The 24,737-nt window shown below is 38.9% G+C and overlaps 1 protein-coding gene across 2 annotated transcripts in view; it reads left to right on the top strand.

Moving 5' to 3' along the window:
• LOC115220808 (protein ecdysoneless homolog) overlaps positions 1-24,737 on the top strand; it is a 77,354-nt gene that overhangs the window by 12,966 nt on the left and 39,651 nt on the right. For both annotated transcript variants that reach the window (XM_029790972.2, XM_036510458.1), the window contains exon 2: positions 12,559-12,676. In XM_029790972.2, the coding sequence (XP_029646832.1) occupies positions 12,559-12,676 (118 nt within the window). The remainder of the gene's footprint in view (positions 1-12,558; positions 12,677-24,737) is intronic.

The following is a 24,737-nucleotide window of genomic DNA, read 5'->3' as shown; positions in this document are numbered from 1 at the left end:
GAAGGCTTGACAGGAGCTGGCAAGTCAGAAGACTGCACCATTTGTCTGTTCTGGTTTGGTTTCTATGACTGGATGCCCTTCCAAATGCCAACCACTTCCCAGATTGTACTGCATGCATTTTATGTATGTGGTGCTGGCACAAGTACCTTTTACATGGGGTACTTTAATCCTAACACTGGCAAATATTTAAGCAAAAAAAAAAAAAAAGAAAGAAAGAACAATACTTGTTAATTCTGCATTGACCAAGATCAATTGTAGAAGAGTTGGTCATTTTCACAATAATCAACATTTTATGTTTTTTCATGCTTCTTGAATTGATCTGTTTGCTTATTTCATTTCTGAACCTTTAACCGTAGTTGTTAACTATCTTTTTCTTGTTGTAGTCATTAGACTGTGGCCATGCTGGAGTGCTGGCTTGAAGAGTTTTTAGTTGAATGAATTGACCCAAGTACTTTTTTTTTAAGATTGGCATTTATTCTATCATTCTCTTTTGCTGAACTGCTATGTTATGAGACTGTAATCACACCAACATCAGTGGTGGGGGACAAACACAGACACACACATAGGCAATGAGCTTTTCGTTTCCATCTACCGAATCCACTTTGGTCAGCCTGAGGCTGTAATAGAAAACACGTGCTCAGAGTGCTATGCAGTGAGATTGAACCCAGAACTATGTGGTTGGGAAACATGCTTCTTACAGCACAGCCATGCTTGCATTTAGTTCACAAATTAGTTATTCAGACTGACCTGTCCTGCAGGAAATGACCCTCTCCCCACCAAAAAACAATCATGCTAATTAGCACCTTACTCCAGTTCTAATCAGAACAAAACGAACTTATTTAGACTTGCCAACACACACCCAAAACCTTGCGTACAAACTCCAGTTGCAGACCTTCCTGCTCTATGGATGAATGAAAATTGATGCTAAAGATTGAAAGCGATATGAAAGTAATTAAAATCGTTAATCAGACAACTTAATCAGACTGATTGAACAAAATCTTGTTACAGATAATACATAATCCTGTTAACTTGACAAGACCTGCATATCAGCAGACTCTTCACACATTTATGAAGTACTTTTAGGATAGTTGTACCACAAAACTGAGAATATTAAGAGACATAACTTTCTGAGTTCAAACCAACCTGAGGTCACTGTTTTTCTTTTTCTTTTTTTTTGGCATTTTACCTTGAGTTCAATCGATAAGGGTTGCTATGATGATAAAGCGCAAAAATATTTAGGTTTGGTAAGAAGTCTGCTTTCCAACCACATGGTTCTGGGTTCAGTCTCACAGTGTGGAACTTTGAATAAATGTCTTCTATTGTAACAGCAGGCCAACCAAAGCCTTTTGAGTGGATTTGGTAGATGGAAACTGGAAGAAGCCAGTCAAATGTACGTGTGTGTCTGTGTATGCATGCGTGTGCATGTATGTGCATGCATGTGTGTGTGTGACTCCTCATCTTGACCTTGTGTTGGTTGTAAAATAGTTGTCATTGTTGTACAAACAGTATTATTTTTTTCTGTGAGAACCTGTCTGATCATGGTGAGATATTAGCATGTTTGGAAATGGGTAAGGCTTGCCAACAGCAAGGGTGTCTGGCTGTGGAAAACCTGTCCTAATAAACTCCATCCAGTTCATACAAGCATGGAAAAGTGGATGTTGCTGAGTGGTTGATGTTAGGAAGGGCATCCAGCTATAAAAATCTTGCCAAAACTGTCACAGAAGTCTGGTGCAGGCTTCTGCCTGTCCGGCTCCTGTCAAACCATCCCACCCATGCCAGCATGGAAGGCATGATGAGGATGATGATGATATATGTATGTATATAGATCTCTCTCTCTCTCTCTCTCTCTCTATATATATATATATATATATATATATATCATCATCATCATCGTTTAACGTCTGCTTTCCATGCTAGCATGGGTTGGACGATTTTGACTGCGGGCTGGCGAACCAGATGGCTGCACCAGGCTCCAATCTTGATTTGGCAGAGTTTCTACAGCTGGATGCCCTTCCTAATGCCAACCACTCTGAGAGTGTAGTGGGTGCTTTTTACGTGTCACCGGCACGGGGGCCAGTCAGGTAGTACTGGCAACGACCTCGCTTGAATCCTTTTACAGATGCCACTAGCACAGGTGCCAGTAAGGCGACTTCGGTTACGATCATGCTCGAATGGTGCCCTTTAAGTGCCACTGGCACGGAAGCCGGTTAGCCGCTTTGTCAATGATCACGCTCGTATGGTGCTCTTCGCACCCTGCTAGCACGGACGCCAGTCATCGAATTTGATTTTTTCTCAAAGAGTTAAGATTGAGAAAAGAATCTTTTTAGAAAGTTGAAAGACACTAACCTTAGTGTCTTTCAACTTTCTGAAAAGGGTCTTTTCTCAATCTTAACTCTTTGAGAAAAATTCTTCTCTCCAAATATATCATCATCATCATCATCATCATTTAACGTCCGTTTTCCACGCTAGCACGGGTTGGACGGTTTCGACCGGGGTCTGGGGAGCTCGGGACTGCCCCAGGCTCCAGTCTAGTCTGGCAGTGTTTCTACAGCTGGATGCCCTTCCTAACGCCAACCACTCCGCGAGTGTAGTGGGTGTTTTTTACGTGCCACCTGCACAGGTGCCAGAGGGGTCTGGCATCGGCCACGTTCGGATGGTGCTTTTTATGGGGGTGGTGCAGAAATATAGGGGAGCACCAGTGGGAGGGGTGGTTCAGAGGACAGGTACTAGGCAAGTAGAACGTAGGATATCGAGAGAGGGGTAATGCATGGTGAAATAGCGTATTGAAGAGGGGGCTTCAAAGAGTAGACACCTATAATGGTGGTGGGGGGGTGCAGAAATATAGGGGAGCACCAGTGGGGGGGTGCAGAAATATAGGGGAGCACCAGTGGGAGGGGTGGTTCAGAGGACAGGTTCTAGGCAAGTAGAACGTAGGATATCGAGAGAGGGGTAATGCATGGTGAAATAGCGTATTGAAGAGGGGGGTTCAAAGAGTAGACACCTATAAAGGTGGTGGGAGAAACGACATCCGGTATAGTTGGAGCAAAATAGAGATATCCGGTATTGGTGGTGGGGGTGGGTAGGGCGGGCGCGCCGCGAAGAATCGGCAGCCAATTTCTATCAGCCCTGTAAGGGAGATAGATCTTAAATATCTATAACGATAACTAGTGAATTATACAGAATATGCAAAAACGAGGCGAGGCTGAAATAGTAAACAGAGTGGCGACTAGGGGGATCAGAATAATAATAAATAATAAATAATAAATAATAAATATATATTGATAGATAGCTTAGTTATAGGATTCAGTAGATTGATTGGAACCTGGTGGGGAGTGGCAACAGGATGGACACTTGTAGAAAATCTACCTTGATGAATAATACAATTTAGATAGAGGAAAATTTGATTTAATTTTGGAATGAAGGCTTGTGTATTTTTATAATTATTCAGACGTAGGTATTTTGGTGTTAAAGCTAGAGACTATTTTGAAAAGTTTGCTTTCTCACATAAAATCTAAAAGTATGCAAGTGGTGTTGGATGAAATGCTGTGATTAATTTAGAGGAAGCAAATCAATGAAGCTAAATAATAAAATGAATATCAGAGGACAGTTTCTCAGTGTTAAAACCTGCTTTCAGAAATCTTCTGGGAATTATTTTCCATTTCTAGCAGTTAGGGTTGAATAGAGAAGTGTTTGCTTATGAGTCATGATTAGATTAAAAAGAGAAAAAAGCCAAAAAAAAAAAAAAACCATAAAGAATTAAGGGAAAATAAGTAAATTATATATGAGAAGGGATACATACTTTGTGCTCCCACCCCAAACCACCCAGAACAGATTGCAAGCTTATTGCTGGTTGTACCAGCAGTGGGTGAAGACTGCAATATATTTTTCAGATGGAACTCTTTCTCTTTACTGTCCAAGGCGGTGCTCCAGCATGGCCACAGTCAAATGACTGAAACAAGTAAAAGAGTAAATGCATTCCTTGTTAACCTGTGAGACAGATGATGCAGTAGGGTTGTTTCTCCAAACCCCTTTTAGTGATGGCTTTCATTCCAGGCACCATGACCCTCCCAGGATTGGTGGTCAGAGAATATGGATGAATAAATTAGGGGAAATAGGAAGAAGAGTTATGATAGCAGATGCAACAGCTAAACTAGATTTTAATAAAATCAAATAGTTGTTGTTTATGCCAGCTGTGGTTATAAGGGTCTGTAATCAAAGGCATTCCAACTTGTCTTTTTCTCTTTTGTTCAGATGTGTCCTTCTAACTTTAAGACAGTAGGATTCATAGAAGAATTGACAATTATTTCTAGCTTGGTTCAATAAATATTGTCGTTTGGCCTGTTAGGTTAGCCTTGACTAAGTAAGATCTGTTATAAAAGGCATTTATGTGAAGTGAAGACACTGTTTGAGGGAAACTTGGTTCTTATTTCTAGCAATGTTGAATGAGATTCCCTTATTGGGAAAGTGTGACTGCGAAGGAAAAATGTGAGGATAATGATGTGTATTTAAATAAATTGATTAATTAGATAGAAAAATGCTAAGTTATTGTCACATCAGAGACAAACGGAAATAAGGCACAAGTAATTTCACAGACACATTTATCACACCCACGTACATACAAACCCTTTCTGTGAGTGTGCGCGACACACACGCACTCACATAAACACTTATCTCCTGGTCATTTGAAATATTTACTTTGTTCAGGTATTTAACCTGTCACGGTTTAAAATATTTTGCTTTTTTGTTGGTGATTTATTAAATACCTCTAATGTGTAATTTGGGCCTACACCTTGTGTGTGATCCAGGTTTTAAATCTGGATTGGTATTTAGTTTTATTTATTATAGGCTGTGTGGTAAGAAGGTTGCTTTCCCAGCCTTATGGTTCCAGGTTCAGTCCCACTGCATGGCACCTTGGGCAAGTGTTTTCTACTATAATCTCAGGCCAACTAAAGCCTTGTGACTGGATTTGGTAGACGGAAACTGAAAGACTGAAAGAAACCCCTTGTATGTATGTATACTATATATATATATATATATATATATATATATATATATATATATATATATATATATATATAGTAGTTGTGATACCCATGCCGGTGGCATGTAAAAAGCACCATCCGAACATGGCCTATGCCAGCACTGCCTTGATTGGCTTCCATGCCAGTGGCACATAAAAAGCACTAACTGATCGAGGCTGTTGCCAGCCTCCCCTGGCACCTGTGCTGGTGGCATGTAAAAAGCACCCACTACACTCATGGAGTGGTTGGTGTTAGGAAGGGCATCTAGCTGTAGTAACACTGCCAGATCAGACTGGTGCAGCCTCCTGGCTTCCCAGACCCCAGTCGAACCGTCCAACCCATGCTAGCATGGAAAATGGATGTTAAACGATGATGATGATGATATATACACTGCTATTGGTGTATTTACATCTTTGTAACTTAGTGGTTCAGCAAATGAGACTGGTAGAATAAGTACCAGGTGAAAATAAATAAATAAATAAGTATTGGAATTAGATTCATTTGCCTAGAATTTCTTCAAGGTGGTGCTCCAGCATGGCTACAGTCTAATGACTGAAGCAAGTGAAAGATAAAAAAAAAATTGTCATATTTTGAGTTATTGCTGAAAGGAATCTCATCATCATCATCACCATCATTATTGTTTTAATGTCCACTTTCCCATGTTTGCATAGTTTGGACAGAATTTGTCGTGGTAGGTCTTCTATGGCCAGATGCCCCTCCTGTTGCCACCCTTCACTTGTTTCTAAGCAAGGTAATATTTCCCCATGGCCATCACTGCTTGCATGTCAGAGGTACTCGTTTATGACTGTCACGCAGAGTCAAGGCAAGGTGGCAGTAAAATACACTCTCAGACCCATGCACAAATACATACACATATACATGTATCTGATAGGCTTCTTTCAGTTTCCATGTACCAGATATACTCACAAGGCTTTGGTCAGCCTGAAGCTATGTTAAAGACAAAAACACTTGGCCAAGGTGCCATGCAGTGGGACTGAACCCGGAATCAAGTGCTTAGGAAACAAACTTCTTAACCAAGGGACCCATCATCATCATTTAGCCCTTGTGTTACCGTGTTTATTTTGAGATGCTTTGTGCTTCTTTCAATTAATTTAAAATATAACAAAGAATTTAGTAAAATAACTTTATTAAAAAAGGTGTGAGAGGCTGAATCTGGTTAGTTTGAACATAAAACTGATAAAATATTTGGGCCAGACATGACTAGTCTGAATGCTGAAGGGTTAATATAAGAAAAATATGTGAGGCAAATAAATCTCTTTGTGTGACGTGAACAGTACTTCAGTGAAATTTGTTTCATTGTATAGCAATGTAGGTTGTTATATTGTCACAGTTTTCTTTTTTTTTTTGTCAATGGGAAAATGCAGAAAGTAAATAATGACGAATGTCACACTTTCTACAAGAGATTTATAGGAAAGTACAAATGGTGGTATGTTGCTATAGAATTTTTTGTTAAACATCTCAAGTTGTCTTAAAATTTTTCTGACATTGATAAGTTAAAGTGTTTAGGCTTAGAAATAATTTACCATGGCATAATGATGGTTTAACCGTTTCAATACCAACCTGGCTGAAACCACCTCTGGCTCTGTAGTACAAATGTCTTGATTTCATACGTTTTGAATTAAAATCTTCCACCAAACCTTAGTCACAATTTATGTTCCTAATGCTAGCTTAATGATAATTAAGTTATCTTATTAATTTAAAATTAATTGAAAGAAATACAGAGTGTCTCAACAGAAATACAATAACAAAAAGGTTAAAATTTTGGCACAGGGCCAGCAACTTCAGGGGCGGGGTAAGTTGATTCCATTGACCCTAGTGTCCAACTGGTACTCATTTTATCAACCCTGAAAGGATGAAAGGCAAAGTCGATCTCTGTAAAATTTTAACTCAGAACGTGAAGACAGATGAAATGCAAGTAAGCATTTTGCTTGTCTTGTTAACAATTCTGCCAGCTTGCTACCATACCATGGCACAATAATAATAATAATAATAATAATAATAATAATAATAATTCTTTCTATTATAAGCACAAGGCCTGGAATTTTGGGGAAAGGTGATAGTTGATTACATCGAGCCTAGTACTCAGCTGGTACTTAATTTATTGACCTTGAAAGGATGAGAGGCAAAGTCGACCTTGGCAGAATTTGAACTCCTGGCATAATAATAATAATGTTATGTAATTGTTTCTTGAACTCTTGGCCTCTTTGTCTATCTTGTTTAGTTCGAATCAAAAGTATCAGAAAAAATTCAGAGAACTATTTATTCTTGGCTGCATGTAAAAAGCATCATTCAAGCATGGCAGATACCAGTGCTGCCCTCATGTCACCCATGCTGGTGGCATGTAAATAACACCATTCGAGCATGGCTAATGCTAGTTCTGCCTGACTGGCACCCGTGCTGGTGGCACATAAAAAGCATTTGAGTGTGGCTGTGCCAGTGCCGCCTGACTGGCACCTGTGCTGGTGGCATGTAAAAAGCACCCACTACTCTCTCAGAGTAGTTGGCATTAGGAAGGGCATCCAGCTGTTGAAACATTGCCAGATCAGATTGTGGCCTGGTGCAGCCTCCTAGCTTGCTAGTTCTCTTTTGAACCGTCCAACCCATGCCGGCATGGAAAGCGGACATTAAACAATGATGATGATGATGGTGATGAATGGTTTTCTTTCTCTGTGAGAAGGTAAACTGTATGATTTATGTCCAAATGATATCAACATGCATGGCAGGTGCAGGTGTGTTGTTAATAAGCTTGCTTTCAATCACGGGGTCTTCAGTTCGGCGCTGCTGTACAGTATCTTGGGCAAGTATCTTTGACTACGGCTCAGTGATGACCAAAGCCTTGTGAGTGAATTTGGTTGGTGAAAACTGTGTAGAAGCTCATTGTGTATATATGTGTGTGTGTGTAGATATTACATGATGGTAGAAAATGAGCATCATCATCATCATACAAGCAAGGGTGTTCATTCCCAATCTCCCATGAAAAACGTGTTGCTTAGGGGGAATATTACCTTGCTTGCAAACAAGTGAGGGTTAGTGACAGGGAGGGGACCCATCTGTAGAAAATCTGCCTAAACAATTCCTATCTGACCCATGCATGGGAAAGTGGACATTAAGTGATGATGATGATGATGTTGATGGTGATGATGATAATGATGATGAGCAATGAATGGGAAAGATTTGCTTTGCAGAAACATCAGTGAAACAATGGGTTGATTGAAGAAGTGCTCTGTGTTAAAAGTGGAGGCTCATGGCTTAGTGGTTTGGATGTTGAATTAATGATCCTGAGATTGTGGTGTCAATTTCTGGACCCGGTGACACATTGTGTTCTTAAAGAAAGCACTTTATTTCTTTATTGCCCACAAGGGGTTAAACATAGAGGGGACAAACAAGGGATTAAGTTGATTATATTGACCCCAGTGCGTAACTGGTACTTAATTTATTGACCCCAAAAAGATGAAAGGCAAAGTTGACCTCAGCAGAATTTGAACTCAGAACGTAATGGCAGACGAAATACCTATTTCTTTATTACCCACAAGGGGCTAAACACAGAGAGGACAAACAAGGACAGACAAACGGATTAAGTCGATTATATCAACTCCAGTGCGTAACTGGTACTTATTTAATCGACCCCGAAAGGATGAAAGGCAAAGTCGACCTCGGCGGAATTTGAACTCAGCGGTAGACAAAATACTGCTAAGCCTTTTGCCCGGCATGCTAGCGTTTCTGCCAGCTCACCGCTTTATTTCTTTCATGTTGCCACAGTCTACTCAGCAAGAAAAAATGAGTAATCCAGTGTCCCGTCCAGTGGGGTAAATATACACATCACAGAAACTGGGACATGGGCCCTATAAGTCATACTGACTTAAAAAAGGATCTTAGTCCTTTTATCTTTGATCTTATATGTTAAAAGTGGAGGAGAAACAAGACGATGAGGTCATCTCAGGATGTTTAGTTTCAGGAATTAGATAACAAAAGATTGAAGCAGTTGGTGATATCCTGTTTGGTTGATCCATCTGACTCATCCTCTCATGGAAACACAAATGTTAAAATATTAATTTATCTTTTAGCTTTTACTTGTTTCAGTCATTGGACTGTGGTCATACTGGAGCACCACTTTGAAAGGTTTAGTCAAACAAATCAACCTCACTAGTACTTATTCTGTCGCTCACTTTTGCTAAACCACTAAGTTACGGGGATGTAAACAAACCAACACCGAATGTCAAACAGTGACAGAAAACACAACACACAGTGGGTTGGGCTTCTTTCAATTTCTGTCTACCAAATCCACTTAGCCTGAGGTTATAGAAGAAGACATTTGCCCAAGGTGCCACAGAGTGGGACTGAACCTGAAGCTATGTAGTTGGAACGCAAACGTATTACTACATCTGTAATAATGATTTCCTTTAAAATATATTAAAAATGTCGATAGTGAGACCTGAAGCCTATTGGAGTGTTTGCGTGTTGCTTAACATTTTGTATGTATGACAAATTAACCAAGTAAAATTCGTCCATCCCTCTTCAAGTTGTTGCAAGCTAGATTCTGCAAGTGGACCCAACTGGCAGGAGACCTAGGGATAGACTATGAGTGTAATGGTTAGGTTATCCCATTAGCGTTTAAACTAGCCACATCCGGCCCAAATATTCTACTTGTTTTATGTTTTATGTTCAAACTGGCCAGACCTAGCTTCTCATACCTGCCCTATAATGACATTCTAAAAATATACAATCACATCATTGAAATCTCAAAGCCACAAGATAATATATGAGTAATTCAAAGCAATGTGAATAAATATTACACTTGACAAAGTAATCTGAATCCTTGGTCTCAGCTGATCATCATCATCATCATTTGATGTGTGTTTTCCATGATGGCATGGGTTGGATAGTTTGACTGAACAACTGGTAAGCTGGCAAGCTGCACCAGGTTCCAATCTGATTTGGCATGGTTTCTACAGCTGTATGCCCTGGGAATCCAGCAGGAAAGTGTAATGATGGTTAACTCTTAGAGGATTCTATGGAGAAGGTGCCTGAGGATTCTACCTCCAAGACACTTCCAGGAATAGTGGGTAATGAAAATGGATGGGTAAGTTTTATCTAAAATGAAATATTAAAAGCTGGTACGAGAGTGCTGCTGAGTTATCAGTGACTAAAAGTCTGGTGTCTCTTTCCGTCAAAACATAATTGCATGTGGAATGCTTAAATTTTCTGCAACCATTATTTACATTTTGATTCTCCAGCCTTCATGACGCATATTTGTTTATTCATTAGAGTGGTTAGAGTGTCTGGGTCAGCTTCATGAGGTTGTGAATTTGCTTCCTGGACTGGGCTGTGTTTTGTGTTCTTGAGCAAGACACTCTATTTCGCTCAGTTGTAGAAAGGAGTCGTGATGTCACTGTTGCCAAGTAGCTTCTACTATAACTCCAGGCTGACCAAAGCCTTGTGGGTGGATTTGATAGATCGAAATTGGAAGAAGCTTGTTGTATATGTGTGTGTGTATGTGCATGTGTGTGTGTTTATCAGTGGTTCCCAACCTGTGTCAACGGACCTCTGGTGGTCCACAAAAGTAGTACAGGGGGATGGGTCTATGAACATGTTACACTGACAGACATTTCAATATCCTGAGACCTGTGGGAAAACTCATTGAAATAAAAGGGCCCTTGGTAGTGAAAAGGTTGGGACACTGGGGTGTCTGTATGTATGTGTGTGGGTGTTTGTGTCTCCTTGCCTTGGCATCATGTGAGAATTGTAAATGAATGTCATTCAATTCCAATCTTCTGCAAAAGCATGTCTGCCCAGGATGAAATATTAACTTACTTGGAAACGGATGAGGATTGGTGACAGGAAGGGTATCTGGCTGTAGAAAAACCACCTCAAAGTCCATTTGACCTTGGATGTTAAAATGATGATGTTGATGATGTGTTACGAAGGATTATTTCTCTTTTACTTGTTTTGGTCATTAGACTGTAGCCATGCTGGGGTACTGCTTTGAATTTTTTTGTCGAGTGAATTGACCTCAGTTCTTATTTTTTAATCCTGGTGCTTATACTATCGGTCCTTTTGCCAAACTGCTAAGTTACAGGGACGTAAACACACCAACACCAGTTGTCAAGCGATAATGGACACACACACACACACACACAATGAGCTTCTTTCAGTTTCTGTCTACCAAATCCACTCACAAGGCTTTTGTCAGCCCGAGGCTACAGCAGAAGACACTTGCCCAAGGTGGCACACAGTAGGACTGAACTCAGAACCATGTGGTTGTAAAGCAAGTGTCTTACCATACAGCCATTCCTTTGCCTTTCATTCTTTTGGGTTCGGTAAATTAAATACCAACTGAGTACTTGGGTCGATCTAAGTGACCCACCCCTTCATCCCAAATTTCAGGCTTTGTGCCTATGGTAGGAAAGATTATTCTTGGACTTTTACAGTAGATTCTGAATAGGAAAAAGAATAAAAAAACACTTCTATGGTTACTCTTTAACTTATTTTAGTCATAGGACTGTGGCCATACTGGGGCACCACCTTGAATGGTTTTTGTTGATGGAATTGATTCGCAGTTCTTATTTTTAAGTCTGGTATTTATTTTCATGGTCTTTTTTTGCTAAACTGCTTAGCTCCAGGGATGTAATCAAACCAACATCAGTTGTGAAGTAGTGGTGGGGACAAACACAAAGACAGACAGATACAAACACATGTACATAATACAGGCACACTCAAGCACAATTGCACTCATTCATACACTGTGGGATTCCACACAGTTTCCATCTACTAAATTCACTGACAAGGCATTGGTTGGTTCAAAGCTAAAGTAGAATACACTCAGGGTACTGCAAAGTGGTATTAAACCTGAAGACACATGTTTGTGAAGCAAGCTTCTTAACCACACAGCCATGCCTGTGCCTACATGTTAAAGGGGAAAATAAAAAGAAAAGAAAAATTGAGTCGGAAATGAAAATAAAACAGATGCAGGCGTGGTTTTATGGTTAGAAGTTTGCTTCCCAATCACATGGTTCTGGGTTCAAACCTACTGCTTGGCTCATTGGAGTCACCAAAGATTTGTGAGTTTGGTATATTTATGTCCCTATGACTTACAAATTCAGTTGAATAACAAACAAAAAGCAAAGGTCAAGAAAAAAAAATGCAAAATTAAATTATTATTATTATTATCATCATCATCATCATCAACATCTAAGGTGGTGAGGTGACAAAATTGTTAGCACACTGGGCAAAATACTTAGCGGTATTTTGCCAGTTGCTTCGTTCTGAGTTCAAATTCTGCTGAGGTCGACTTTACCTTTCATCCTTTTGGGGTCCATAAAATAAGTACCAGTTGAACACTGGGGTCAATGTAATTGACTCATCTCCTCCCTCCAAAATTTGATGCCTTTGTGGTAAAATTTGAAACCATTATTATTATTATTATTATTATTATTATTATTATTATTATTATTATTATTGATGATAATCAATCTCAAAATATATTGCATTTAATAACGAAGAGTTTCTTTTCTTTCAGAATCCACCCCACATCATCTACATGGCTGCACCCATTTTGGTGACAATATTCAAGATGAGTGGTTTGTGGTTTACCTGTTGTGTCAGTTGACACAACATTTCTCAGGTCTTGTTGCTAAGTAAGTACTATTGACTTTTTTCATTGTCTAGTGGCTGTGGTAGAAGAGGTAGTATGGCAGACCCGTTTGAAAGGGCTAAAGGCAGACACTTTCCCCTTTGGCCAAACCCTCATCAACTTTTTCAAGTTTCACCTGAAAAGGAAATTGAGGGTGGAGAGGGAAGTGTTGTCTTGTAGCAAATTTGTTAAAAGGTGGGTGAATGTTAGAAGAATGGCCTATGTGAAAGGACCTGTGAGATGGCCAATGTGAGCATGCATCTGTGAGAAAATTGAAGGGGAAGGGCTCTTGCCCTGTTGATCAGGCACCCATGGCTTTTGTGGATTTTTCCACAAGAACCTTAAAGTGCCTCCCCCTATTGGGGGTATTCTTTTGTTCAATTTTGTTTTTTATATTTTTTACACACTCTAAAACCTATTGTATTGTCCTGTTGTTGCATGTCCTTTAATGTTTTTGTATAAGAGCCCTTGTGGCTAATAAAAGAATAAATTATTATTTTTATTATTTAAATGTTGCACAGTATAGAATATCCTGAGGTTGTTGATTGAAGATATTGTGTTGCCCAGGGGTTTGTACTGTTTGTCAAGTCACAGCAAGGACCTCAGACAGACAGTACTTTACGCAATATACATCCATTTCCAAGTAATGCTGACTTTTGCAATACATTTAGATTGAAGTGTATTTCTAAGGTTTTCAGATGCTTTTGCAGATTGGGTCGTATTGAACCCAATACTCTGATGACAATTGGGATAACCCTTTTGACTCTTGTAGCTGCCACATCTTAGCGATCTCATTTCTCTGGTCTCCATATTTATCAACCTTATCTCTTTCTTTCATGATGATATGTTGGTCTCCTGGCACTGCCACGTCAATTATTAGGCACTCTTGTTTGTCCTGCAGTGTGCTGGCAGAATAGTTAGCACACCAGGTGAAATGCTTAGTGGCATTTCATCTGCCGCTATGTTCCAAGTAAAATTCCACTGAGGTTTTGCCTTTCATCCTTTCAGAGTTGATAAAATTAGTACCAGTGATGCAATTGACTTAATCCCTTCTCCCAAATTTGAGGCCTTGAGCTTTCAGTAGAAAGGATTATTATTATTATTATTATTATTATTATTATTATTATAATTATACACTCTGTTAAGTGGTTGGTGTTAGGAAGGACATCTAGCCATGGGAAACCATGCCAAAACAGACTATGAAACCTGGTGCTGCTTCTGTCTTTGCCAGTTCCTGGCCCTGCTTATTTTACCAATTATTGTTGCAATGGAAAGTGGCAGAACTGTAAAAGATATATGCCTTAAAGACTGTTTTTACAAGAAAACATTAAGTCAATATTAAGTCCTGTAGCTGGACAAAGAAATGATGGCTTTCTTACCCATTTATAAAATTCTTCAACCATGTGCCATTATGGGGCTATTCTGCAGTTGTTGTTTGCTATCAGGTCAGCCATACTGATCAGATGGGTCAATGCTCAAAAGCATTCCAGCCATGACCATCTTGGCCCATCCTTCCTTTGAGTATTCATAGCTAAGACTATATTACTCTGGCTGTTCCTTCCTTTCTTATAACAGTAGGGTATAACCTGAGGGATATTTGGCTGTTGTTTTTTAAAAGGTTTAATAAAAAATAACAATGTATTCACCCTTTTGTTTATGACTTCTTTCCAACGTTCAACAAGATTTTCAATACCTCGTTGGTAGAAATCACCCGATTTCGACTCGAAAAATTGATCCAACCAAGCTCTCAATTCTGCATTGAACGAAACTCCATGCATAGCATTTGAAAGAGATCGAAAGACGAAAGATGTGGAAATCCGTTGGTGCCAAATCAGAAGAATATAGCGGGTGTGGCGGCACTTTCCACCCATGTGTTTGAATGGCTTCCTTGGTCATATTGGCGATATGAGGGCAAGTGTTATTGTGCAGCAGAAGAACTCCATGCTGCCGATTAGGTCTTTTCTCTTGAATAGCTGCTTTGAGTCGTTCCATCTGTTGAACATAGAGATCCACGTTGACTGTTTGGTTCCGTTCAAGCAATTCATAATGGATAATCCCTTCTCAGTCCCACCATACACACAACATCGTTTTACGCAGATGAAGATCTTGTTTCACATGCGGTGTCGCTTGTTTGCTGGGGCTAAGCCATTCCTTACGCTGCTTCATATTGATGTACAGGTACCATTTTTTGTCACCAGTAACAATTCAGTAAAGAAATTGTTGCTTGTGTCCATGAGTTGAGCGGTGATGAGCAAGCAACCAAGTGTAGATTGTGGCTCGTTGATTTTTGTTGTTGTCACTTAAAGCATGCAGAACTCATGCTCCATACTTCTGAACCTTTCCCATCAAGTAAAGAGGTTTCTCTATAGCAGTGTGGGAGCATTCCGTTTTCTCTGCCAGTTCCCTTGTCATTTGACAAGAATTTTCATGCAAAAGCTGGTTTAATCGCTTTTCATCAAACTCAACTGGATGGCTAGAATGAGATGCGTCTTTGAGGTCAAAATTTCCATTTTTGAACTTGGCATACCAATCACAAGTGGCTCTTTCAGCTATGGCACCTTCTCCATTCACAGCACAAATGTTGCGAACAACTTTTGTGGCCTTAGAACCTTGATTAAATGCCAAAAGAAGGAGGTGTCGAAAATGCTCATTTTTCTAAACTTGACACTCCATTTTAATGACCTGAAAATAAACAAAAATTAACTAAAATTAACTAGAAGAAAAAAAGAAACAAAATAGATTCCAAAATGATTCAAAAATAGAATTCTCGAAAAAAATAGATGCCAAAATTTAAAAATGCAATAAATTCCCAAATTTAAAAAGATGGCTGGAACTTAGTTGCCAACCCAATATATATATATTCATGTGTGTATGTGCATGCATGTGTGTGTGTGTTTATGTTCGACCCCCACTGCTTAACAAGTGGTGGTGGTGGTGTGTTTATTATCCCTGTAACTTAGCAGTTTGGGACAAGAAACTGACTATAAGTACCAGGATTTAAAAAAAAAAAAAGAAAAAATTTAAGAACTGGGGTTGATTCGTTTGACTAAAATCCTTCAGAGCAGTGCTCCAGCATGGCCACAATCTAATGACTGAAACAAATGAATGATTAAATAATTAGTCATACTTTTATGTGCTTATGTGTTTAGGATGCTTTCTCAAGTCTCCATTCCAAGATGTGTCGTACCATATTTATTCATGAATAATAAATATGCATTCATGTATAATGCATACTCTTAATTAGGGGCATTGAAATCCTGGGGGAAAAAGTCTTGCGTATAATCCACATTGACTTTCCTTTAGCATTATGATGTATGGAAAAACGAAAATAGTGTTTAATCAGAGCTATTGTAATTGCTGTATAAAAATTGATTGCAAAAGTTCACATCTGGAATGAAACAAAAGGTAAATTCTTTTGAAGTCTCTTGGTGTGGCTGTGAAAGTGCAACTCAGCATTTCAAAATCATATGATCATCGTTTTTATTTTTTTATTTTTTTTTTCAACTGTGGTTAGTGTGGTAAGAAGTTTGCTTCTCAACCACCTGGTTCTGGGTTCAGTCCCACTGTACGACACGTTGGGCAAGTGTCTTTTACTATAGCCCCAGGCCGATATAAGCCTTATTGATGGTATCTGGGAAGTGGAAACTGAAAGAACCCCATTGTATTTGTGTATGTGTGTGCATGTATACATTTGTACGTGTGTTAGTGTGTGTGTGTTTGTTCCCCATCACTACTTCTCAACCAGTGTTAGTTTATTTACCTCCCTGTAGTTCTGAAGTTCAGCTTTAGTGACTGATAGAATAAGTATGAAGCTTAAAAGGAAAAAGCACTGGAGTCAGTTTGTTCAACAGAATCCATTCTGACTGGTGCTCCAGTATGGTCATAGTCCAGTGACTGAAACTAGTAAAGGACAAAAGATTATACAGGAATAAATATGGTAGACACAATATTTCTAACCTTCTCTCTCTCTCACTCTTAATCTGTGACTCATTCTTAATCACTGCTGACCTAATACTCATTTAGGTCAACAGCACAGTTGCCCACTCTTACACCTTGTTCACTCATATGATCAGAAATTGCTGTCTTATAGTTATAACTTCTCTCAGTGACGAGTTTAATCGGCAGTCAAGTCACGATCCTAACAAGCTCACATGCAACTAATGCTCAACTTCAGAAATGAACTACACCAGTGGTTTCTAACCTGTGGTCCGTGGCCCCCTAGTGGTCTGCAAAGGTAGTACTGGGGTCTGACAACTAAATTTAAAATTTCATATATATACATATATATATATATATATATATAGGCACAGGAGTGGTTGTATGGTAAGTAGCTTGCTTACCAATCACATGGTTCTGGGTTCAGTCCCACTCCGTGGCATCTTGGGCAAGTGTCTTCTACTATAGCCTCAAGCTGACCAAAGCCTTGTGAGTGGATTTGGTAGATGGAAACTGAAAGAAGCCCGTCGCATATGTATATATGTGTGTGTGAATGTTTGTGTATCTGTGTTTGTCTCCATCCACTATCACTTGACATCCGATGTTGGTGTGTTTACGCCCCTGTAACTTAGCGGTTCGGCAAAGAGAAACCGATAGAATAAGTACTAAGCTTACAAAGAATAAGTCCTAGGGTCGATTTGTTTGACTAAAGGCAGTGCTCCAGCATGGCCACAGTCAAATGACTGAAACAAATAAAAGAATAAATATATATAAGGATTAACATATTAAAAGGGGTTCGTGAGAAAACTCATTTAAATAAAGGGGTCCTTCGTAGTAAAAAGGTTGGGACCACTGAACTACCCCATTGATTCACTTCATCTGCATAAAATTAAAATTCTTTAACTTTAAGCATTTAAATTACATGCTTAAAAAACTTAACTATTTCTAATAAACCAATCCTAATATGGTAATTTAGTGGAGGGACATGGCCTAGTGGTTAGAGCAGTGGATTCGTGGTCGTGGTATCGCAAGTTTGAATATCAGACCGGGTGATGTGTGTGTTTATGAGCGAAACACCTAAGCTCCACATGGCTCTGGCAGAAGGTAATGGCGAACTTCTGCTGACTCTTTTGCCACAACTTTCTCTCTGTGCCTAGTGTAGAAAATAATATTACTGTTGCTGCTAACGTGACAAACTATCAGAATCATTACTGTGCCAGATAACAATGCTTAGCAGCATTTCTTTCAATTTTGCATTCCGAGTTCAAATGCTGCTCAGGTCGACTTTGCTTTTCATCCTTTAAGGGTCTATAAAATAAGTACTGGGGTTGACTTAATTGACTTACCCCCTTCCCCGAAATTCTTGGCCTTGTGCCAAAATTGAAACTATTATTATTATTGCTGGGGTTGATTTTGCTTTTCATATTTTTGGTGTCAATAAAATAAGTACCAGTTGATCAGTAGGGATGATATAATAAGCTTAAACCCTACTCTGAAATTGCTGGCCTTGTGCCAAAATTTGAAACCAAACCAATATTATTTCTGTTGCTAAGATGGAAAGCTGACAGAATCAATACTGCATTTGGAAAAATGCTTAATGGCATTTCTTTTGAATTTACATTCTGAATTCAAACACCACTGCAATACATGCTGGCATGGCTGTGCGATAAGAAGCTTGCTTCCCAACCACATGGTTCTGGGTTCAGTCTAACTGCATGGCACCTTGGGCAAGTGTCTTCTACTGTAGTCTCAGCCCAACCAAAGCCTTGTGCGTGGATTTGGTAGATGGAAACTGAAAGAAGCCTGTCATATATATATGTGTATATGTATATGTATGTGTGTCTGTGTTTGTTCCCCCACCATCACTTGACAACCGATGTTGGTGTGTTTACTTCCCCATAACTTAGTGGTTCAACAAAAGAGACCAATAGAATAAGTACCAGGCTTACAAAGAATAAGTCCTGGGGTCGATGACTTTGACTAAAGGTGGTGCTCCAGCATGGTTGCAGTCAAATGACTGAAACTAAATAAAGCACCATCCGAATGTGGTCGATGCTAGGTCCACCTGACTGGCTCCTGTGCCAGTGGGATGTAAAAAGTACCAACCAATCGTGACCAATACCAGTACCCCCTGACTGGCTCCTGTGCTGGTGGCATGTAAAAAGCACCCACTACACTCTTGGAATGGTTGGCGTTAGGAATGACATCCAACCGAAGAAACTTTGCCAGATCAGACTGGAGCCTGGTGCAGCCACTGGCTCTCCAGACCTCACTGAAACCGTCCAACCCATGCCAGCATAGAAAACGGACATTAATTGATGATGATATATATACACACATATATATATATATATATATATATTATATATATATATATATAATATATATATATATATATATATATATATATATGTATGTATATATATCTTGAAATTCATATCTCATGACTTGCTTGCTGCACAAATTTTCTTGAACTCTGACAAAGTTTCTAATACCCTTTCTTGCTTTGTGGGGGTCCATTGATGCCTGCAGTTTTTTAGAATACTTCTTGTGGTTGTTCTGAATAGTTCCATCATCTTCAAACCAAATGATGCTAAGTCATGTCGATGGATCTGTTTGAACCACTCTCCTCCAAACTGTCTTTGTACTTCAACTGCATTTTCAACTTTCCAGTAGAACTTTAGAATATATTTTTCTACATTATTTACAATGGATAGATAGGTGTCCTCACCTTGTTTATTGTTACCACAATGTTTCGGCTTATGTACTCTGGAATTTTGAACCCAACCCTTTATTTGGCTAATGGGGTACTCTGTTCTCACTCCTAAGGTATTTTTAACTGATTTTAGTATTACTATTTAGTCAAGTCGCTTCCTGGGATTGAACCCAGAATCTTGGGGTTAGTAGCCCATGCTCTTAACCACTATGCTATATGCCCATGGGTATAAATAAATCATAAAGGGTTGGGTTTGAAATTGTACCTGATGAAGGCTGGAGAGTACATCAGTTGAAACGTTGTGGTAACAACGAACAAGGTGGGGGACACCTATCCGTCCATTGTAAATAATGTGCATAATTCCTCATCTCTAAAATATAGAACTATTTTTCTATGTTCAAAGCTGTATTTGGCTTCCTTCCTTATTTTTAATGGGTTAACCCCTTCGGCATTCAGATTATTCTGTCACATGCAATACTTATATACTTACATTGTTTTGAATTAATCAGGGCTTATCTCATAGCCTTGAGATTTCAATGACGTGATTGTTTATTTTTAGAATGACATTGTAGGGCAGATGTGAGAGGCTGGATCTGGTTAGTTTGAACATGAAACATGTACAATACTTGGCTTGGCAGGTTTAAATGCTAAAGGGTTAAATCTAAAAAGAAATAAAAATTGAGGTCTCAGCAGTAAGTGTATGTACATTTTTTGTGGTGGAGGATGGTGGGGCACCCAGTCTGTATATTATATTTCAGTATGAATGTAAATAATATTGTTGTATGAATGTATGTTTTATGTTGATACGAGCATATATTGCTTTCTGTGGTGTGACTGCATTATGTTGTATGTCAGGTGAACATTATGTTGTGTGGTAACAGAATACCTTAAATGGTTTGACAGATATTTGTAACGCTCTTTAATGTGAGTACATCACGTGCCCTACATTCTCAGCAAAAGCTATGCTCTTCCAACTGTTCAAATTTTTTTTTTTATAATACTAGTACAGTACTACCTTGCACTACAAGTTAAATTCATTCCATGACCAAGCTTGTCTTATGATTTACATGTTTTATAAATCAATTTTCCCCCGTTGCAATCAGCTATAATATAAATAATCTGTTGCAGCTCCCCAAAACCACTCAAAAATGATATTTTCTGGGTTTTAAAACAGAAAAGGTGCTGTTACAAGTAAAATGACAATTATATAAAAAGAGAATGCAAAAGAAATATTATTAACTGAATTACCTTAATTACCTGAAAGATGGGATGATTTGTGTGCATGTACTGCAGATTTCTGCCCGTACTTCAAAACAAAAATTGGCACGAGTTTCGGCTCGCACAGCAAATTCCTCGTACAATGGGGCACTTGTATTGCGAGGTCCTACTGTATTAGCCTACCAACAAAATTTCACCAGACATACAGACAACATAATAAATAAAGTTTAAAATGAAGACATTATTCTCCCCAAACACAATAATATATAACAGGCTTCCGTATAGTTTCCATTAATCAAATTCATTTGCAAGGCTGTAGTAGAAGACACTTTCCCCAGGTGCCATTCAGGAGATTGAACCTGAAGTCACTTGGTTGCAAAGTGAGCTTCCTAACCACACAACCATGCTTGTAACTGACTGACAACAACAACAATGACAACAAAACTAATTTCTTAAGCTAAAAAGAAAAGAAAAAGAAGAAAAACCACTTCTTCAACCATGGTTCCTTAAAGCTGCTGTTCTGTATTTGTCTTGGAAGATTGCAGACTACAGTGTTTCTAAGGATTCTGTCTTGTGGAATTGTGTGAAGAAGTGAGATATTAATAACAAGATTGAGTCTGAGAAGATCAATAACTGCATTGAAAATTGACACGAAGGTGCGAAAATTATAAGTAAAATTGAACTAAAGTGCAATCAATATGGCAGTCAGAAGCTGTAATATTCTGTATAAGATGGATATATAACCTAGATAGATAGGCAGCTGAAGTAGCTCAGTTTGGAGAGTGTTAGACTGAAGAGCTAAAGGTTCCTGGTTCAGTTCCAGGTTTTGACAGTTTTACAATTTATTCTTTATAGGCGTAGGCATTGTTGCATGGTAAGAAGTTTACTTCACAGACACATAGACAAGTGTTTTTTACTGTAGCCCCAGACTAACCAAAGCCTTGTGAGTGGATTTGGCAGTCAGAAACTTAAAAAATGCTCATCATGTCTGTCTATTTCTCTTCTCTCTCTCTCTCTCTCTTCTCTCTCTCTCTCTCTCTCTCTATATATATATATATATTATATATATATATATATATATGTAACGACATGTGGATCTCCACATATATATTTCAAAATGTTACCACGTATGGATCGTTAAGATTTTTTTTTTTACTCCGTCATCCTTTTTTCTTGAACTTTCCTCTGTCTGTTGTTCCTGAAGACGAGCTTTGCTTGAAACATACAACCACCTTTCTTTCCTGTCCTGAACGTCTGCTAATACTTTGCATGTCCATGCGTTGTTGCTTTTTTTTTTTGTGGAGGGGATTAACTATATATATATATATATATATATATAGATCGTTAGCCACTACACACATTTTTTTCTCTCCTTGTTTTTTCTGTGTCCCTTTCTGTAGAAGAGTGTAGGCTCGAAACGTAAAAGACTTTTTTCTATTCCTAAGCGTTATACTAATACATCTGTTTGTTTTGTACACCACCTATCGTCTTTTGTTTTTTTCGTAAACTCTCCCTATATTTATATATATATATATGTGTGTGTGTGTGTGTGTGTGTGTGTGTGTGTGTGTGGAGGCACATGGTTTAGTGGTTAGGGTGTCAGCATCATGATCGTAAGATTGTGGTTTCGATTCCTGAACCAGGCGACACGTTGTGTTCTTGAGCAAAACACTTCATTTCATGTTGCTCCAGTCCACTCAGCTGGCAAAAATGAGTAACGCTGCGATGGACTGGCATCCCATCCAGCTGGGGAACACATACGCCATAGAAACTGGGAAACTGGGCCCATGAGCCTGGTTAGGCTTTAAAAGGGCACAGTTATTTATTATTATTATTATATATGTATTTAATATTTTTGGACTAATGGGTATATTGATTGGTGAGTTGAAGTGTTGAGTAGAGAACTGGCACAGTTTAGGCTACCCGATGTCATCTGCAGTCGGGCTATATCTCTGTTGGATCTACTTCAGGAATTCTGCAGTGTTAGTTGAGATAATAATAATAATTTCTTAAGTAACCAGAAGATAGATTTGGTATTTTAATCTTTGTACAAAATGAAGATTAATACCAAATCCCTCTTCTTGTTACTTAATATTATTATTATTATATATGTTCTTTTACTCTTTTACTTGTTTCAGTCATTTGATTGTGGCCATACTGGAGTACCGCCTTTAGTTGAGCAAATCGGCCCCAGGACTTATTATTTGTTAGCCTAGAACTTATTCTATTGGTCACTTTTGTTGAACTGCTAAGTTACGAGAATATAAACCTACCAGCATCGGTTGTCAAGTAATGTTGACATGTGAGAAGCACCATTTGAGCATGATTGTTGTCAGCGTTGCCTTAACATTCAAGCGTGGTTGTTTTCAGTGCCGGCGGACTGGCTCCTGTGCAAGTAGCATGTAAAAACACCTTTTGAGCGTGAGCGTGGTCATTGCTAGAACTGCCTGACTGGCCCTCGTGCCACTGGCATGTAAAAAGCACCCACTACACTCTCAGAGTGGTTGGCATTAGGAAGGGCGTCCAGCTGTAGAAACTTTGCCAGACCAGATTGAGCCTGGTACAGCCTCTGGCTCATCAGTTCTCAGTCAAACCGTCCAACCCATGCCGATATGGAAAGCGGACATTAAACGATGATGATGATGATATATATATATATATATATATATATATACACACGCACATACATGCATACACACACTGTGCTTGGGCAGAAGACCCATCAAGCCAAATGAAATTGTGCCAGTGGTACATAAAAGCACCCATTACACTCTCAGAATGGTTAACATTGGGTAGGGCATGCAGCCATAGAAACCATGCCAAATCTGGTGCAGCCATTTAGCTTGCCAGCCCTGGTCAAACCGTCCAACCCGTGGGCAACAGATATTAAATGGTGATGATGATGATGATGATATACATATCTATATACATTTGCATTTATGTATATCTTTGTGTTTGTTCTTTACCATGGCTTCACAAACAGTGCTGGCTTGTTTACATTGCAAAGACTTAGTAGTTCGGCAAAAAAAGACTGATAAAATAAGTATCTAGCTTCAAAAGAAAAGAAAAAAGCAATAGGTGCAGGAGTAGCTGTGTGGTAAGAAGCTTGCTTCTCAACCACATGGTTCTGGGTTCAGTCCCACTGCATGGCACCTTTGGCAAATGTCTTCTACTATAGCCTTGGGCTGACCAAAGCCTTGTGCATAGATTTAGTAGACAGAAACTGAAAGAAGCCTGTCGTATATATGTATCATCATCATCATCATTTAGCGTCCGCTTTATGATGATGATGATGATACATATATACGACAGGCTTCTTTCAGTTTTATATATATATATTTATGTATATATTTATGTGTGTTTGTCCCCCCCTACCATTGTTTGACATGAGAACTGATGTTGGTATGTTTAACTTTACGTAACTTAGTGGTTCGACAAAAGTGACCAATAGAATAAGTACTAGGCTTACAAAGAATAAGTTCTGGGGTCAGTTTATTCCATCGAGTAAAGGTGGTGTCTCCAGTATGGCTGCAGTCAATTGACCGAAATGAGTAAAAGAATAAAAGAATATAACACAGTAAAAAGTAATAATAATAATAACGGTTTCAAATCTTTGCCACAAGGGTGGTTTGTGGTGAGGTGGGGATAAGTTGATTAGGTTGACCCCCAGAGTTCAACTGGTACTTATTTTATTTCAAATTCCGCCGAGGTCGACTTTGCCTTTCATCCTTTCGGGGTTGATTAAATAAGTACCAGTTACGCACTGGGGTCGATATAATCGACTTAATCCGTTTGTCTGTTCTTGTTTGTCCCCTCTGTGTTTAGCCCCTTGTGGGTAGTAAAGAAATAGGTACTTATTTTATTGACTTCGAAAGGATGATGGGTAAAGTCGACCTTGGCGGAATTTGAACTCAGAACGTAGCGACAAGCAAACGACGGCCAAGCATTTCATCCGGCGGCGTACTGACAATTCTGCCAGCTCATCACTTTCATTAATAATAATAACAATAATAAGTTATTTTCTTAGACAAAACCTCTCAATGTGGTGCCCCAGCATGGCCTGCAGTCAAATGGCTGAAGCAAGTAAAAGATAATAGGCAGAAGATAAAAGCATGAAATTAATCGTTTATAAGGAGTATATCTTGAGACAGATTTTTTTTTTCTTTATCTCATGAATTGTTTGTGTTTGAGACTC

This window comes from Octopus sinensis, linkage group LG17 (assembly GCF_006345805.1).
Source record: "Octopus sinensis linkage group LG17, ASM634580v1, whole genome shotgun sequence".
NCBI classification, from domain to species: Eukaryota; Metazoa; Mollusca; class Cephalopoda; order Octopoda; family Octopodidae; genus Octopus; species Octopus sinensis.
Note: the sequence above shows the minus strand (reverse complement) of the source record. Positions and strands in the feature narration are given on the sequence as shown.